Genomic DNA, 18,754 nt, shown 5'->3' with positions numbered 1-18,754 from the left:
GAACACGCTGAGCAAATGAACTGCTATCAATAGCAGCTTGGAACATTTTTCAGAAAATGTTTTTATTTTGGTTCATTCTTAAAGAAAGTCACACATAGCAACATCTTGTCCATGCTTCCAATGACATCACAGACACACAGCCATTGAGCATCTTGGCCACGCCCATTCAAGGAGCTTGGTGTCTTTCATATCTGCTCTTTGATTAACTGATCTGCTCTTTGATTACTTGATTTTGTGTGAACTCTATATGGGACAGTTTGCAATCCCCCTCACACTCACTACTGACCCTGCACCTGTAGACAGCCAGCAAGCGAGCACTGAGAAAAGCAACCATACGTCAACATGGTAAGTTTACTAATACGGTCGAATTTAATGCTTCGTTGTTTAAGCAGCATCATCATTGGTGTGAAAATGCATCATGTTGCTGTTTTGGGAATACAATTTTTTGCTGTACTGTACATCATATATTTTTAAGTTTTAATATACAATGTCATTAAAATTTCGTAAGAAGGGCCTTACTATGTTTCAAATGTCTTACTATATGCTATATATCATCTTATTTCTTTCTTTTTTGGAGGGGGGGCTTACTCCTTGCATTTATTTCGATTTTGGCTTTTTAGAACTTATTAACATTATAATCAAAGAAAAAAAACGATGAATATGTTGAACGGTGGTTTGTGTGTGCCAAGTTCCCGACGTCGTAAAGTACCCTGAATGAACCGCTACTATGTTACTTGTGCAGCAATATATGCGATTCTTCCTTCTCTGACCAATCTTTAAACAGCTCGATGACCCCCCAGTTCGAGTTTACTGTAAAACTAAACACACAACAACAAGAAATACAAAGGTTTTGTATTTAAATATAATACATGTACACACTTCGTTTTAAAAACTTCGCCAGTGCTAATGGGAAATTAGCATCGATTTCCGCGAGTCGGATTTCTTAAAATAACGAATGTAATGTGTAGTGTACAAACGCCGACGGAGAACAAACAAACAGGTATTATAAAAGTACAGAAAGACAACATATTCCTACCTATTGTGAAAAATTATTTATATTATATGATACCTCAAGCGCAACTTTATTCTTCTACTCTTTCAATGTCAGTGTGTATTCTGTGCATGCACGACACCACACTGCCTCTCAGTGGCCGACGCGCGCACAGCAGGGACAACCTGTGTTTATTTTTTGCTATTATTTTAGTAGTCTTATTTTGCTGAGTTACTCATTTATTTTCACAGTGCTCTTCAGTTACATTTAAAGTTGAGTTTTCAAGCATTCAAGGAAGTTTTTATTTCATGTATGCTAACACTAATTTATATGAATATTAAGTTTTGAAATCAATAAATGTTTTTATTGTTATTTCAGCATCAATCAAAATAATCATGATTCGCATTTTTTCCATAATAAACCCAGTATAATACAGTGCATACTATCTGTAGAATTTATACATCCTCTTAATACTTTTTTGTTGTTGTTTACTCAGGATTTGGAGAATCTTGAAGACATGAAGGTAGCTTTTGAGATTGAGGAGGGAGACTGGAGCCCACGTGAGTTCCACCTGGCCCAGCTGCTCTGCTGCACGGCCTCACAGCTCGAGAGGCAGCGACGAAAGCGGCTAAAGTGGGAGAAAAGAGCCGAGGAGCTTGAGCAGCATCTTGATGCCTGCATGGAGGCCGTGTGGAACCAGCAGCAACTCCGTAACTACGTCGACTACCCTGAGAGCCTCATCAAAAGCTTGGTGGGACAAAACTGCAACTTAACGGTTAGCTCCTCACCTCCTTTCTTCTTTTTTTAAATTTTGGGCAACACAGTCGAGTACTGATTCACATTTCTGAGTACTGAGTCAGCACTTGTTCTAGTAGGCTTTTTATATCATGATGGTGGAAGGAATTTTGACATTATTGGTGAATTGATTGATTAATCGACAGTTGGTGTCTCTCCTAAGAGCGCCGAAGACGAGACGAAGACCGAGAACAACAAAGAAGGAAAGACATGGGGGAGAAAAGAAGAGAAAGAAAAGAACAATAAGAACGAGCGTACGGCCAAACAAATAAGTGAAAAAGAGCGGCAAAAGGAGTGTGAGGAGGAGAAAAAAAGGAAGGAGCATGAGAGGAAAGAAAAGAAGGAAAGGAAGGAGCGTGAAGTGAAGGAGATGAAAGAGTGGAAGGAGCGTGAGAGGAAAGAAAAGAAGGAAAAGAAGGAGCGTGAAGTGAAGGAGAAGAAAGAGTGGAAGGAGCGTGAGAGGAAAGAAAAGAAGGAAAGGAAGGAGCGTGAAGTGAAGGAGAAGAACGAGTGGAAGGAGCGTGAGAGGAAAGAAAAGAAGGACCGTGAGGATAAAAAGAAGAGAGAATGGAAGGAGCGTGAGAGGAAAGAAAAGGAGCGTGAGGAGAAAAAAAAGAAAGGAAGGAAGGAGCGGGAGAAGATAGAAAAGACAGTCAAACAAAACGTGTAAAAAGAAAGATGAAGAAACAGGAGAGAAGGACGTTCACTGTCCATACGTTTACTCAGGTGACCAATCAGTGTCAGTGACTGGATGATCCGTTTGGACTTTTTCCTCCCATATCTCAACAAATAGTTGTCTATTCTGTTGATTGTAAATAGTAAAATATGACTAAAAGAAACAATTTTGTAGACAGTATGCATTGGACTTAGTGTACTGACTAACAAAAATGTCGATGTCCATTTCAACCTTCTTTATGAAATTGGTTATTTTATCTATTGCAAAAACTAAAATAATGGAAAAATTATTTTAAACTACGTCTTTGTCATCGTGCTGTGTCTTTGCATTTCGAACGTGCTTGTGAGGATATGCGGTTTGGTTAATGGAGGGACGGATGTATGAGCCCTCCAGTTTGGAGATCTGGGCATTAAGCTAGGTTTCATTTGTTCATTTTTTATTTCTATGTAAACATAATCAGTTTTTATGAGTTATGTTAAAATACAGGCGCAAAGACACGACATGGTGACAAAGTGGCCGTCATCAAATATGATCACCGTTTCCTCCAACAGTTAGGTGAGTATGCACTCATTTCTTCTTCTGTTTCAACATGCAGGTGAACGATAGAGGCCAATGGAAAAAGTGACAAGTGGTAAGATAGAAATTAAAGATGATTTATTGATTAAATGTCACTTAAGCCACAGCAAATAAAACAAAACCCTGAAATAACTCATATTTGGCAGTTACTATGATAAATGGAAAATGACATCCATTTTTTAAAAGAATAATGCAGTGGAGCTGAGGGAAAACTGCAACAACAAGTTTAGAAATCTTTGTGTTACCTGTCTTGGAACATTAATGACAACATAACCTTTATTTTGTCAACAATGTGGGCGGACATGTTGCAATTTAGAGTTAAAATATTAGGTAACTCTTGTATCAAAAACTACTGCGGTTTACAAAAAAAATAGCTGCCAGTGCTCTGTGTAAAGGACAAACATCTCCAATTCAAGACTTATTTAAATTAATTTTGCCTTAATTTAAAACACAGATCATAATAGCACGAACACTTTATGTTTCTAGTGCAGCCAGGTTATAAACCCCCAATGTAGAGATGGGACAAACCAGCAAAGCTTAGTAAACATTGCTATTACTATGGATAGTAGGAAGCTGGACTTCTGATATGCAGCAAACGTCATACATTGAAAAAAAAAAACATTGAGAAATTTAAATAACATTCAACCCTTCAAATCAGTGCTTTCATTTTCTTAATACCCGTTTTAGTATTCCTTCAATCAATAATCGCCTTTTTGAGGGCCTAAACATGCCTGAAAAGTCTACGTCGTGTGTGTATCCTGGTGAAAATGGAAGCACTGTATTTAACACAAACCCCACAAAACTCACTCAAAAGCGCCCCTCCCGGAAAGTTACAAAAAAATTTGCCCTGGGCACAAGATTCACCGATTGACACGGAACTGGATGGACTATCACAACAGGATGCACGGGATGAACAACAGGTCGTCTATCTTGGTTAGAAGCAGCCATTTTGTGTGAGTTCATCAAATCTTACTTTTGGGTCCAAATGACTCATTTAGGTCTCGAGCGGCACACTTTGACTTCAAAAGTGTAGCGCGAGACAAGAAATTCCCTGTATAAAAGGTAAACAAAGTGCAATAGAAATTTATTGGCGAATCAGACCCCGCAGTCGTGGCTCCTGTCTTGGACTTTACGTCGGAAGATGAGCGCGGTGGACAGCGAGGCCACGCTGACGTGGAAGGCGATCTGCCAGGCGTTCCTCGGCCCGTGCAGAAAGACGTTGCATAGGACGATGGCGCTCAGCAGGCCGAGGGACTTGGCTGCTTTTAGGCGGGAGTGGAAGACGTACAGCTGGCACTGCGGGGACGGGGGGAAAAAAAAAGCGTTTCAGGGACAACTTTGAGATGTGACATATTAATGTGACTCGAGTGCATTTACCTGAAGCAGGCAGCAGAGGAATGCCACGAGGAATGCCACGACGTTCCACATGCTGTCGTAGTCATCCTGCGCGAAGAGAAACACTGGCGTTTTTGGTGCTTTAAGACCCTTATAAAAACTGCAGTTGGGCACTGGCTAATACCTGGAATGTATATTCTATGAGGTGCACGCCTCGGATGACGTTCAAGGACGCACACATGATGTTAAGGACCAGCGATAGGATGCCAGGGGCGGTCACTGGTTCCAGTTTTACACTCTGGCCTGGAAAAGGAATAGTAAATCATATCACAAATCAACATTAAATAGTCCAGCAATAGGATGTGTAGCAGTGGTGGGGAAGCATACCAGGAGCAGCCGATTGCTCCACGTGGCCATTTGCAGAACCGTTAGTGAGCTCGACCTCCTCCAGGGTGAGAATCTGTGGCGGGCGGAGCCTCAGGTCCTCCTGGACCTCCGCCAAGGTGACCTGTAGGGCCGGGCCGCCCTTGTGGTTGTACTGTTGCTTCAGCTTCTGAATTGTGCAGTCTGTGTGGGACACAGGGAGGATGTGAAGAATTAGTACTAATAATGATAAGATCATTTCTAAAAAAATAATAATAATTTAAAAGCTTTGACTGGAAAAAAAAACTTGAATATTTGAATATTAATACAATATTATTAGGATGAAATATAAATACTACATGTATTAAAAACAGTACTAAATTGTTCAAACTACATACACACACGAAACAATATTATTTGGATGTAAAACGTATTACTGGCCACACAAATAACCTTCATGAGGTTAATATTTCATTTGTTTCACCAGCTTTGAAGAAGGTCTTTCTACACAAAAACAGCAAACACAAAGCCCCAAATTCTCCTCCACACTTACCAAATTCCAAAAATGGATATGGTCTGTCTGCCAGCGACACAACGCTGTGATTGTAGCAAGCTGTGAATTCCCAGCACAGATCTTCAAGGAAGCAGAAGGCCATCGCGACGGGAGTGCTGCAGTGGCACACGCTCATGTAGGATACGCCTTCGGAAGACACCAAGCTGGACAGGCATCACGAGCACAAAAATGAGGTGTTTAGTCAAAAAAACAAAAGAAACCACAAAACAATTAAAAAAAAGTGTTTTTAATATTTGAAAAAGAGAAGATATCAGTAAATATGCAAATCTCCAGGTGCAATTGTGAATTTGCAGGGGGAGACTATAATTAACTATATTTATAATTTCAAATGAAAAAGCGAAGCGTGGGGAGTCTTTATCACCAAACACATGCGATCTTTTATGACAATTATTACATTTCCGTGTATGACGCATCATCCAGTTTACAACTGCTAGCTTGGCAGTTGCGCCACGCCATTACAATACAGTTCTTTTCTCTCTTTGTATTAGAATTACAGTAGCCAGAGCAATCTGCCTCTTACTTGACAATTGTCTAGCAGTTTTTCCATAACAGTGAGACAGCATTTTTTTGTGCAATTGTCCAGCTAAGTGGCTTTGCCGCGTCGCTTGGTGTGTAACGGGCCTTACTATATATTGAGCTCTTGGCCCTTGACTATGGCTCTTTCTGGGAAGAGGGCCAGTTTCTTGCTGATGGTCCTGAGCTGCTGCTTTCTCTCCTGCAGCTCTCTGTTGTGCTCAAAGTCGGTGGAGGCGGACAGGGGGAGGCCATCCCTCATCCGCACCACGAAGGCAAAAAGGATCAGAGACATGATCCATGGGTGCTTTTCTGTCTGCATAGTTGGGAAAAGAAAAGACAAGACTGACAAGAGTAAAGGCCATCTTAAATAATCCTTTTAAAGTATATTAATAATAACACTGCAATAATACTCAAAATAATAATAGTAATTGTGTGTTTTTATTTAAAAATATATAGTAAAACATGAAAATATGAATGAACATGGTAAAAAAACATACATGCATGCAATAAAATACAGGAAGAATTTCAAACATCATGTCGAGGTGCAATTGGTATTTTAATTTAAAAATGTTTAAAGAAAAGTTGACTTGTATTTGTTTGGGCAAAATTACCAATACAATGTCCTTTAACTTTGTCCATAGACTTAATACGAGGCCTGGTAATCCTGAAGCACCGTTGATGACAGCCTCTTCAACTAATATATAAAAGAATATAATATAAATCAAGCAAATTTCAATGACTATCCAACACATTAATTCGTTTGCCACTTCATTAATGGGGTGTGATCCATGATGTCATCTGCACATGTTTTATGTAGGTTATTGAAGTAAAGTGGAGCAAAGTGACACCTTACCTCATGATAATAAAGAATTTCATTCTGCACCTTGCCAGTTAGCTTACTTAGCTGACTAAGCCGCCGGTTTTAAAATAGCCCAGCAATAAACCGAGTTACGTGTGTAATAGTACGTATTTTTAATGATCAAAAATCGAAATATAAAACCAGCTAAACCTGTTATTACATGTTATTAGAAGCTAATAGGCTAGCTAGACAATCAGTGGCTAGCACAACAAATAAAACTACGTAGTACGGGATCCTGAGAGGGACAAAAGTGGTTGTCGCTACGCTTGTGCAGTCGGAAGCTCCTCAGATGCTAACTAGGTAGCACAAGCTCCTTCCGTCGGTGACTGTATTTGGTAATTCAGCTAGTTAGTGCTGCACAGGTTTGTGGCTACTCTTTTTTTTTTTTTTAAATATTGTGTATTTTGAGCTGCCGCGGTGTCTTGGGAGATACGCAAATAGACGCAAGGCTAGTTAGCATTGACTCGCTTAGCCGTCATTTTGAACTGTCGATTAGCTTTAGCTCGTGCAGCATCTAAATACGGTTTCGTCACTGCTAGTCGTAACCGACTGCAATTTATACAGCGTGTTGACAGATTTTTAATGCGTGATTGTGTCGTGATTGTGGATTCTCGGGTGACGTTAAAACGGTCAATCACCGCGCAGCACTTGTTGATTTGGCGTGATAAATCTATTTGTAGCCTGTATGTGTCTTCATTCTAAAATGGAGGTCCGTTGTTGTCTATTATTAGAAGGAATGGGTGTTAAGGAAAACGGAATGTGTTTTAGCTATTAATACAATGCATTGTGGTTGGCCGCTTGGGTGCTTCATTTTGCTTCAATTTTAGGGGTGCTTCCCCACTAGGTAGCTTCTATGGGGTGTCTCATCCACGTCACTGTATGGTAAACTTCAGCTTGCATTCACGGTGCTAAATCTGCAACTGTAATTGACGTGACTACATTGCATTTCATTAAAATTTCAGTAGTATACGACAGTGTTTATCAACCTTTTATTGATGTCACTGACATGATGGTCTCATCGGATTTTCTGACAATTTACTTAATACTCCATGTGAACTCTAGCCTATTAAGTTCAATGCAACACTATTCTTCTGTTGTATGAATGGCATCAGGTACATACACAATACAAAAGCATGTTGTTATTTTGTTTGTCACTATCGCTGATATAGACCAATTAGGTGAAATTGGATAATTTTCTGCACCACACCTTATGACAGTGATTAGGATTCACATGCAGTGTAAATCCAGCCCTCTCTCTTTGCATCATCTATCTTCCTCCTCCCATCTGCTTCCACCTCCTCCCTCACTCTAGTCTGTCAGATCTTTCAAGCTGTTCCCTGTCGGACACGGACAAATCTGAATGCACACAAACATTTTTATATTTGCTGTGCTTTTACACCGTTTTAGGTCACCGGGACTTTGATCACAATGGGGGTGAAAGATCGCCCTCAGTGTTACTTTGATGTGGAGCTCAATCGGGAGCCAGGTGAGATCATTCTTGTGTTTCAAATGAGTTTAGTTTCCTGAATGCGTTGACTTCTGGTTAGGAATGTTTCTGTTTATTTTTTTCCTCCAGAAAATTGATACATTTTACGAAGTGCGTGTGTCATGTATTTTAGTGGTTTCCAAACTTGATGACAGATGGCACAAAAAAGTCCCAAAAGACCCATACCCTAACTAGAACAGGAAGTAGTTTATTTTGATTTGAAGCAGCCCTCATCACAACTCCCAACTTTAATTTCTGTTGTCTATTTTCCGTATGAATATACTAACAAGACCAGTTCTTCACCTCAGGCTAAACATGTTTTGTTGCAAAGGAGGAACTAAGCTACCTCCAACAGTGTCATTCACTTGTTTGGTGTTTCTCAAGGTCAATTAAGGATTTTACAACGCGCCGTTCTCCACCTATGGTTCGATTTTATTGCGACGTAATTAATGCAGATGAGTAATAATTTACTGTAAAAGCGGTCAGGTTTCCACCGTTTTCTCCCTCCTTTGTGTACTGTTCTGTATAAATCAGCAATTTGGTGGTCGTATCAGAGACGTAATAGAAATTTAATACCCAACACTCACTTCTCTTGCCCTGTTGTGCTTAAAGCAATTGTCGCTGTCCAACAACTATTTTATCAGTCATAAGCATGCAGTGGGGCTGGTGTCATCATTATTCGCTGGATTCTGTGTGAAAGGCAAGGAAGAATAAATGCTGGGTGACCCATTTACGGGATATCTCGTCCCTTTCACACTTTTATGTTGCCGTGTCTATCATACAATGACACGGCATCCCAAAATCAGGTAGTTAGTTGATGAGTGTTTCACGCAAAATTGTCGTCTGACAGCGACCAGCAGAAACAGAGAACTGAGTGTCAGGTGTTCTTCATACTTGAATTCCCCTTTACACAGCCGTCATTTATCTGTCACGCCTTTAATTCTCCCTCCCCCTCTAACACGGATCAGCAACACAGGATAAGCTGGTCTTGACGTGAAAAGGTGGCTTTTGTGTGGAAGAGTCTAACATTACAGCTTTTCAGAAATTGATTAGTATCTTTTTGTTTTTGCTTTGTCCGACAGTTGGGCGAATTGTCTTCCAACTTTATTCTGACATTTGCCCCAAGACCAGCAAAAACTTTCTCTGTTTGTGCACTGGTGAGTAAATAACCTTATTTTTTCATATAACGATTCAGAAAGATCTTAAGCGTCATCATCAGCTGGCTATGTTTTTTCTGATTGGAAATGTAAAATAAATAAAAAAATTATAGTTAAAAAAAAATATATATATAAGCAACATTTGTAACTGTTGACTGAAAGTTAAAAGCAATAAATGTTTTTAACGCACAGGAGATGGATAACCACGTGTGCCTGGGAGGCAAGTCTCTTACGTCAAGACTAAACATGGCTGACTGTCATCACACTTGTCATCACATTTCTCCTTTTTTTTTTTTTTTTTTTTAATCACAGGACGATTACTCTGGGATTTTCACTTTTGCAGCAGGGCTCAGTTGGTTATCTTAAGCGTCAGTAATATCCAAGCTCAAAAGCTAAACAAGCAAAAGATGAGCAACCTAAAACTTAATCTTGAACAACCAGCCCTCTGTCCTCTTCAAATGAAATACCTGTGAGGTGGGAGGGTCTTCGTCTCAAATTCTTTCCCCTCATGAGGAGTACGCCACGTAGATCTGCCGTGCGAGAGCTTTTCGTTGTGTACTCATGGACAGTGCTCCTTTTCTCCTTGCAGGTGAAAAGGGAGCCGGCAAAATAACAGGGAAAAAGCTGTGCTACAAAGGCTCCACATTTCACCGAGTTGTAAAGAACTTTATGATCCAGGGCGGCGACTTCACTGAAGGTGAGCGACATTTTTTATTTTTTTTTTGGTCTCAACACAAGCACCTCACTTATAGTTGGATGCTGCGATGTGTTTTCAAATTTTCCTCAACGCATGAGATCACATGGGGGACACGTCAGCAGCATGTGATTTGTTGGCATCCATGTAACTTGTAAAAGTAGAGTCTGAAACATTTCACCGCTTCACAGGAAATGGAAGAGGAGGAGAGTCCATTTACGGTGGCTACTTTGAAGGTAATTGGCACTCAAATGATCAAATCACAGGATTTATTTTGTCTCTTAAATGTTTAATTTAAACCAACGCAGTTTGAGCATGAGCATATTCTTGCATGCAAATATTAGGTCATACTGATGTGTGTGAGGAATTCCCTTGTTGGAATCGTGCATCTCATATGTCCAATATTCTATGTACACTACCGGTCAAGAGCAAGCCGGAAGAGACAGTCCAGATTTTCTAGGCGTGTAATAGTTTACCACAAATCTTGATTCTGTATGTAACTTGGTTTTAGGTCACGGTTCAGTTAAAATTGAGTATGGTAAGAGAACAAAAGCTGAAACTGAGCTGATTTTTAAATGCAATTTCAAAATAACCCGTGAGCAGTAAATTCTCCAATACATGGAAGCTTATCAGATAAACAAAATATGTACTGTAAAATATTATTTTTTTTGTGATATATATATATATATATATATATATATATATATCTATATCCATATCAGTTTTTTCTTTTTACCATACCAGTGCAAAATAACCAATTTCAACGTTCTGCATTATTATGCTATAAAAACACCAATGGCATCATTATTGCATTGGCCCGATGTCTGCTTGCCAGAAGCTGAGCTGCACTGTATTAGTTTTCTTAGTTGCATGTGACTACACGACATACCCAACATTCTCTGCTGACAAATCTTACCGGGTAAGGAAATCGAGAAGCTGTCGCAGTCGTCTACTTCTGACCGGTAGTGTACTCTAAATTCCCTGCTGGCCTTACTGTCGCCGCCTCTGAGGTACAGTTTTGTGTGTAGTCAACCGTTATGGGCTTTTCTTGACCAAAATCAGCATGGAGACTAGGCGTTCTCTTTCTTGAATCGTCTTGCCTAAAATTCTCCACCGTTATTCTTTTATTTGTAGAGGGGTCTTTTGCAAAAATGAGAAGGTAAGCCCATGTACACATGCCCACACTGTCCCCTCCACCACCACCACCACCTGCCCTACAACCATATTTGTACTGTGAGTGGGACTGACGGGAAGCTTTTCTGTTCCCGCACAGCTGACCCTTCCCAATGCCTCAGCCCGCTCACGTTTCTTTTTATGTTCCATTGTTCAAAGCTGCAGTGCCCTTTACAAGGTTGCCACCACAAACTCCCTTGAATACCACAATGGCACTACTGTAATTGATTTAGTTGCGCAGCATTGATATTTTTATAATGTGTCCTAAAGCCTTTAGATACACTTATTTCTCCCCCATTGACAAATCAGTTTTTTTTTCCCCCCACCTTACTGATTTTGAAGCTATTTGCTTCCATGTGCAAATGCACAATAATAACGTGAAGCAGCAGAGGGTTGAGCCACTTTTTCGTGGAAGGGCTGGTGGGTGAAGCGATCACTAGGTTTGACCGGATGACACGAATGCTTTAGCTTTTGAGCATTCTGTTGCACATTTTGCCGGATTGCGCTCCTCACACAACGTCCCGCTCCCCCCCCCACTCGCCCCCTCCTTGTTTTTCTCTATGTGACAGATGAGAATCTCACTCTCAAACACGACCGGGCCTTCCTGCTGTCCATGGCCAATCGTGGGAAAGACACCAACGGTTCACAGTTCTTCATGTGAGCGTCATTCTTTGACCATAAACCAAAAATCCGCATTGTAATTACAGATTTAATAGCGCATCGTTATCATTGCTTCTGAATAAGTGCCACTTTTGCTGTCTTGTCCCTTAACCTGCTTGGGCATCGACAACCCCCCCTACTCTTCTGTTTGTAGTTTAGAAATGAGAAACATCGATTCAAACCTTTTTTTACCCACAAATGTGTTACATTTCTTCTCTTGCCGTTTTTTGTGTAAAATTTACAGAAACTCTAGCATCCTGCCCTTCCAAGGTAATGTGTCTCCAAGGCTGTGCTTCTCTCTCTTCTCTTCTCTCTCCTGACTATTACCATGTAGTAGTTTGTATCTACAAACATTTTGCAGAGTGTTTACTTTGGTTATGAACTGTAGTCACAAATGGCTTGAGGTGACCTATTACACAGGAACCTCCAAAAAAAAAAAAATGAAATTGAACCAAAATTCTCCTGGAAAAATTGTTGAAAATCTAATTTGTGTTAAAATCCGCAGAATAAATTAAGCTTCTTACAAAGGTTTAATTTGAATTCAGCAGCCTAAATTCACAATAGATTGGCAATGAAGTCTCCTCGAGCAAAAGGTCTGTGTATCTTTTCCCATCGTAAAATAACACCTGGCTCTGTCGAGTTTCCTTTTTTTGTTCTCATTCTTGTTCTCCTTTTTCTCTTTTGTCACGGTCCTCATCTCGCTGTCGATTGGCGCGCCTTGCTTGGCTTTCGCACCAGCAGCACAACAAAGATGGCACCTCATCTTGATGGGTATGTTTTTGTTTTTATTTTTTTTAATCATTTGCTCGCGACTGATGCATGGATCGTGATCCCCTTTCTGCATATTTCAGAGTCCATGTCGTCTTCGGCCTCGTCATCTCCGGCTTTGAGGTGATAAAGAAGATCGAGGGGCTGAAGACCGATTCGGCGAGCCGGCCGTATGCCGATGTCAGGGTGGTGGACTGTGGACAGCTGATCATCAAGTCAGCTAATGATGGTCAGTCAGACGTTCTGATTTAGGGGGAAATAATTATTTGTATGTTTACTCACTTAACAAAAAAAATGAACAGTCGACGTTTTTTTGTTGTTTATTTATTTATAGTTATAGAGAACCATTTTCTGCATTTTATTGAGTTAATCACATCCAATCACTAAAACAGTTTTTTTCAACTTGTCATTTGTATAAAGAACACCTGTTCTCTGAATCTATTGCTTACTTTCCAATCGCTATTCCCCCCATGGGCAGCATGAATGCGCTGTCAAAAAAGGTCAGGTTGACCTGCACAAGGCTGGAATGGGTTACAAAACCAAAAGTTTCACATCTCGATTAGTCAGAGAAGGATGATTCTCTTCATAAATGTGCGGTATTTTGGACTGTAGCTCGATGCCAGCTTCTTGCCCTCCTCACTGGCATAGGGCTGCATAACCTCATGTTCCGCTTTATGAAGATGAATGAGAGGCTGGATTGGAAGTATTCTTGTTTCAATAATGATAAAAGGATTCTATTTTTATTTTTCAGTTCTGGAAGGCAAAAGAATTAGGGCGTCCCATTCTGCTGACTCCTCCCTCAACTCCTTTGACTCGTCATCTCCAAGCTCCTCTTCCGAGGACGAGAGCGACTCTGAAAAGTCCACACATCGCAAGCACAAGCGACACAGAAAGAATAAACGCCCCAAAAAGCGGAGGAGGCTGCCCAATGCAGAGAAGAACTTTGACCTTGAGTCTTCCAAACAAAGGTGATACCGTCTAATTAATTTTTACCGTCACATGAAAAAAAAAATCACTGTTTGCGTGGTTGGAGTTTGCATTTGAAAAAAAAAAATGCGTTCAAGCTCTCACAAGCCCGCCGAAGAAGAGATAGGTGATGCTGATATGGAAGGCGAGAAGGACCACTGCGGGAAGAGGGAAAAGCCCGTCGTTCGACCGGAGGAGATCCCGCCTGTTCCAGAGAACCGTTTCCTGCTGCGGCAGGACATGCCAGGCCAAGAGCACAAAGTGGAGACGTCAGTTAACGCTGGATTCATTTCTCCTCTTCAAAATTGCCCACGGTGCATGTGTATATATATAAGTGTGATTTTTCTTTTCGGGTTTTTCAGAGTCGAGAAGCAAGAATCCACACTTGAAGCTGAACAGAAACCAGCAGTCTCAAAGTCTGGACGGAAGATCAGAGGCAGAGGAACAATTGTATGTTGGTTCATGTGGTCATCATAAAAAGCTTAGGTTGCTATTAAATCCATGTAAGATATCAGTACCTCCCAGACATTTTCAGCACCGCACCCCTTTTAACTTCAATGAGTTGGCACAACACCTCAACTCCACCTCCACTCTATACAAACACTTCGTGCAGTGTGGCGAGGGCGCCATTTTGTTCATACATGAAGATCTTGTTGGTTTGTCCGCAGAGGTACCACACGCCCACCAGGTCTAAATCTCGATCAGCATCGGCGGGCGAGCGAGGCAGCAGCGAAACTCCGCCCCACTGGAAAGAGGAGATGATGCGGACTAAAGCGTACCAGCCGCCCAGTGTTGAGAGATGGAGCAAAGGAGACCAGTATGATTCCATAATAAAACATGAGACGTCTTTGAATAATGTTTGTGAGCTAATGGACTGAAATGGCTGTTCCTTACGCAGATGGGACAACAGAAGTGAGTCTGCGTGGTCGAGGTCCTCCGAGCGTTCGTCAGGCCGTAGTTCGGAGAGGTCCAGCCCGCCGCGGCTACTTAAAAAAGAGAAGAAAAGAGCCAAACATAAGAAGAAGGCCAAAAAACGTAAGCACGGGAAGAAGAGGAGCTCCAAAAGCAAACATCAAGCGTCTTTTCCATCAGAGAGGGAAAGATCACCATCTTCAAGAAGGTCCAATTACAGAACGTCTCGCTCTAAATCTCGTTCCTCTTCAAGTCAGCGTTACACGAGAGGGCGGTCCTCCATTTCCAGATCTTACTCCCGATCGCACATATCCAGTCGATCCAGATCCAGGGCAAGGTCTTATTCAAGAGCCAGTTCTTATTCACGATCCAGAAGCTCTAGAAGTCGCTCCCGGTCTCCATCTAGGTCCCGGTCCTATTCTCGATCCAGATCCAGGTCGTTCACGCCAAGCAGAAAGAGGAGTTTATCCAGATCTCCAAGAAAGCAGAAATCCAGCAAGTCGAAAGCAGACGCCACGATCGTTATACCTGGAAAGCTTTCTGATAGCAAAGTCACACCGGCATCCAGAATGCCGACTGTCCCAGCCCCGGAGAACGTCCCTGTGATCCCACTCAGCGATAGCCCACCTCCCTCCCGATGGAAGCCGGGTCAGAAGCCTTGGAAGCCATCCTACATCCCTCCTCAGGACAGCAAGGCGCAAATATCTTCGGTGAAAATTTCTTCCATGGGACAAGCAGCTTCAGAGATCCCTCTGAGTTCGGTTCAGGAGAAATGTGTGCCGGGTGACTCAGAAAGGGACAAGCGCGTCACACAGCGCTCGCCCAGCAGATCCTCCAGAAGCAAGTCCTACAGCCGCTCGAGAAGCCGAAGTGTCAGCAAGACCAGCTCCAGATCCCGTAACAGCAGCAGATCAGACTCTGCAGACTCGGGGCACAAGAAGAAGAAATCCCTCGACAAACATTGGAAAAAGTATTACCGCTCTCTGAAGAGGATAAAGAATATAGACAAGTACATTTCGGTTCCTAGCGCTCAAGCTGTAATGTCGGAGAAGAAAGCAGGCGCCGAGCCAAGTCCCGATAAAGCTGTCCCAACAGTAAGTAAAGAGCCATGGGGATCTCAGGATGAAGAGACAAAGAATTGTAGTTCAGTGCAGGTGGATAGCTTCAATAACAGATCTGGATGGGACAGTGACAGCGATAAGGTGAGCCAAAGCAACGGTGATTTCCTGTCAAAACATCAGAAACCATCCGGCCACGTACCTGACAAGAAGAGTTCCGGTCTTACCGGGTGGAATTCTGACAGTGATCCCGAAACCATAGCCACCAGGGCACTGCCGCTCTCAGAGAAAGAGGAAGGTGAGGCCAGTTCTGAATCGGAACGCGAAACCTACAAAATAGCCTCGACTACTGCGGAAGCCGCAGCTGCCGACGCTACCGTCCTGGCGCCGGCAACCCCGGAGAAGGCTGCCGAGCCAGAGAAACACAAGAGCAAGAGGAAGTCCAAACGGAAGCGCAAACACAAGAGTAGAGGAGAGGGCAAAAGCGGATCCCATCACGCGAAGGAAAAGAGCAAGAGACCCAAAAAGAAACGTCAGAAGCTGAAGGAGACTTTTCACTGGCAGCCGCCTTTAGAGTTCGGCGAGGAGGACGAAGAAGATGACTCAAAGAGGGAGAAACGTAGCCCAATCGCTGCAGTTGTAAAGCGGGACAAAGACCAAAATGCAACCTCTTCGAACAAGAATCCTAACAAAGAGGAAAACAGGGTTGTGCTAAGAGTAAAAGAATGTAATAATAAAAACACCAAACTTTCTGAGCCTCATCAGCCGTCTAACAGGAACAGTAGCAACACATCCACTATCAAAGAGCAGAACTCGATGGATGATATGGACATCTGTACTCCCGAACATGACTCTGAGACCACAGTCGAAGCTGCGGTGGTGTACAGTACCACCCCGGAAAAAAAACTAAAAACTACCTCCCATTTTCCCGCCAAAGCAAGTAAAGGTTCCCTCCCACAGCTGCAAAGCCTAGAACAATCCTCTTTTACCACCACGGATACGGACAAGCCAACCGGCACTGTCATCAATTTCAAATGGAGGCCCTTGAAAGGAATGGCGTCGCTACACAACGTGAACGCAGCGCAGCTCATGACCCAAAGCGTGCACGCCCAGCACAGCCAGATGTCCACTGTCCAAGGAGTGCGAATGGAGATCAAGAGCAAGAACAGGGTCCGACCGGGATCGCTTTTCGACGAGGTCCGCAAGACCGTGCGGCTCAACCAGAGGCCCAGGAACCAGGAGAGCTCTGGCGAGGAAAGCTCCCCCTCGGCCGGAGTAACCAGAGACGACTCTCCGAGGAAGTCGCGCTCAGCCACCCGGCGCTCCCGCTCGGCTTCCAGCCAGCGGTCCCGCACCAGAGACTGGTCGCACTCCTACAGCAGGTCCAGGAGTCGCTCGCGCAGCTCCAGCTACTCCTCCAGGTTAGAGTCAACATGGTTTTAATTCATCCGTGAGCACGAGTGTACCAGTGGTAACTCTGAAAAATTATTTTATTCTGTAATTTCAAGTTTTAAGAGGAAGTTCATAACCGAGATTGTTCCCATTTTCAGAGGTCGTAGCAGGAGTCGACGGAGACACGGGCGCGAGCGCTCCCGCAGTAGCACATACAGAAGCTACAGGAGCCACAGGTACGCCCTGATTTCATCAGTTGTGATTTGTTTTGTTGATTTGATTTTTTTTTTTTTTCTTTCTTTCTTATGCTTCATCCAAATACCTGCCTTTCTCTGCCCTCATGTCAGTCGGACATACAGCAGAAGTCACACCAGAAGTCGCTCCTATAATTACCGCAGGAGATCCAGGTAGATTTGATTCATTTGTATGAATTGACTAGAAATGTTTTTCATGCCAATATTTACGAGAATTAAGACATGACTACTGCGTTAGTGATGGACAATGCAGCATTTAACTCGCATCGCCGCCATAGGAACCATACTCTGTTATAAAAGTACTTTGTACTTGAGATGGGATTAAACAAAAATCTCCTCCCCGACATTTTCTACTGTACAGTCCATGTATAATCCCAAACAATGACGTGATTTTGGGATCTTTTCCCAAAGGTCCGTCTCCTCTGACAGCTATTCCAGCCGGAGTCGAAGTGGGAGCCGGAGGCGAGGGCATCACAGAAGCGACAGCTACCAGAGTTCAGACCGCAGATCTCGGTAAGAAGACTGCAGCTCCTCAAAGAAATGTGACACTCACTACTTACACCTCGGAAAGCCCTTTTTTTTTCTTTTGTCATAAACAATAAGGATATAAAATTGTGTTATTAAAATGGATCTATTTTTGTCTACCAAAAGCACGGGTGGAAAAAGGTATTACCTTGATGCTAATTTTTAACAATGAGTCAGCGTAGCGAATGCTGCTGAAAATACAATTTTAAAGTTTTTTTTTTTTGTTTTTGTTTTTTTCCACTATTTACAACAATTTTTTTTTTTTACCTCCTCCAACAAAGACGCAAAAATGTGCCGTTAACACTGCGCAGGTCCTCGCGCTCGTCCAGTCGCAGTTGGTCCAGACACCGGAGTCGCAGTCGGAGCAGCCGCTACAGCTGAGACAAATCATCGTCAACAACCCACCTGCTCTGTTACAGGCCAGTTCTTAAAGCTCCAAGAGGAACAGAGGCTATTTCGCCATTTTGCACAGTGCTCCACGACTGTGCTAACATGCTTGGAAATGAATGTAATACATCAAGAAGAATGTACTTTACATAAGACCAGCTAAGAATGGATCAGTCATAGACAATTTGTATGGTCATTTTACTTAAAGGGAAGATTGACCATAAATGTTTTTGTTGTCCTTTGTTAGTGACCTTTTTACTTTAAAGTTCCAGTTGTCTTGTGTTCAGATTAGTTGGCAATTTTAATTGATGTTGTTGTTGTTCGGATGACTGTATCACGAGTGTAGTAACTGTGCTGAAAGTATGGTTAAGCTTTTTGTTATGAACAATGTTGATGCTCAATAAATACCACTATTGCTCGTGAATTCTTAAACTGTCCAATGCTGGTCTCTAGTGGTTCAAGGTAGGCAATACAAGACAATTTCATCCAACTACAGTCATTTTGCACCCTGGAGCTATCTTTGGTAAGTGTGTTTTTTTGGTGTGTGATTTATTATAATTAACTAAATATGTTTTCTAATATTGTGACCTGTTTGCTGCCATTAAATTCTCAAGATATAGACTCGTATTTTTTTTTT

At 42.3% G+C, this 18,754-nt stretch overlaps 3 protein-coding genes and 1 long non-coding RNA gene across 9 annotated transcripts; 2 read left to right on the top strand and 2 right to left on the bottom strand.

The window, feature by feature from the left end:
- Positions 1-196: 196 nt before the first annotated feature.
- LOC147127381 (uncharacterized) lies at positions 197-6,785 on the top strand. The gene is made up of 3 exons (XM_086020163.1): positions 197-345; positions 1,488-1,766; positions 1,950-6,785. Exons 1-3 carry the CDS (start codon positions 343-345, stop codon positions 2,454-2,456), a joined length of 789 nt encoding a protein of 262 aa, XP_085876289.1. The 5' UTR covers positions 197-342; the 3' UTR covers positions 2,457-6,785.
- On the bottom strand, positions 3,095-6,975 carry sec22c (SEC22 homolog C, vesicle trafficking protein). The gene is made up of 7 exons (XM_086020162.1): positions 6,680-6,975; positions 5,937-6,139; positions 5,290-5,453; positions 4,761-4,940; positions 4,558-4,676; positions 4,416-4,481; positions 3,095-4,334 (listed from the first exon to the last, which is right to left on the bottom strand). The coding sequence occupies exons 2-7, from the start codon at positions 6,116-6,118 to the stop codon at positions 4,134-4,136; spliced, it is 912 nt and encodes a 303-aa protein (XP_085876288.1). The 5' UTR covers positions 6,119-6,139; positions 6,680-6,975; the 3' UTR covers positions 3,095-4,133.
- Positions 6,928-18,541, top strand: nktr (natural killer cell triggering receptor). 6 transcript variants are annotated; one of them, XM_086020152.1, is made up of 17 exons: positions 6,928-7,047; positions 8,093-8,171; positions 9,254-9,328; positions 9,918-10,025; positions 10,214-10,258; positions 11,765-11,852; positions 12,597-12,626; positions 12,707-12,852; positions 13,375-13,591; positions 13,688-13,858; positions 13,952-14,039; positions 14,258-14,406; positions 14,488-16,980; positions 17,110-17,187; positions 17,299-17,358; positions 17,617-17,718; positions 18,012-18,541. In XM_086020152.1, the coding sequence occupies exons 2-17, from the start codon at positions 8,114-8,116 to the stop codon at positions 18,109-18,111; spliced, it is 4,008 nt and encodes a 1,335-aa protein (XP_085876278.1). In that variant the 5' UTR covers positions 6,928-7,047; positions 8,093-8,113; the 3' UTR covers positions 18,112-18,541. The 6 variants fall into 6 exon arrangements, with proteins under 6 accessions (XP_085876278.1, XP_085876279.1, XP_085876281.1 ...); XM_086020153.1 differs by having other exon boundaries at positions 6,929-7,047; positions 18,042-18,541; XM_086020155.1 differs by lacking the exons at positions 6,928-7,047; positions 8,093-8,171; positions 9,254-9,328 and adding an exon at positions 11,157-11,181 and having other exon boundaries at positions 9,946-10,025.
- LOC147127379 (uncharacterized) lies at positions 12,527-18,111 on the bottom strand. Its single transcript, XR_015084132.1, has 2 exons — positions 17,998-18,111; positions 12,527-12,866 (listed from the first exon to the last, which is right to left on the bottom strand). It is a non-coding gene; the product is annotated as an uncharacterized LOC147127379 (long non-coding RNA).
- Positions 18,542-18,754: the final 213 nt, after the last annotated feature.

The sequence above is a fragment of the Filicampus tigris genome, chromosome 21 (genome assembly GCF_054856515.1).
Source record: "Filicampus tigris isolate MCC_2025a chromosome 21, RoL_Ftig_1.0, whole genome shotgun sequence".
NCBI classification, from domain to species: domain Eukaryota; kingdom Metazoa; phylum Chordata; class Actinopteri; order Syngnathiformes; family Syngnathidae; genus Filicampus; species Filicampus tigris.
Note: the sequence above shows the minus strand (reverse complement) of the source record. Positions and strands in the feature narration are given on the sequence as shown.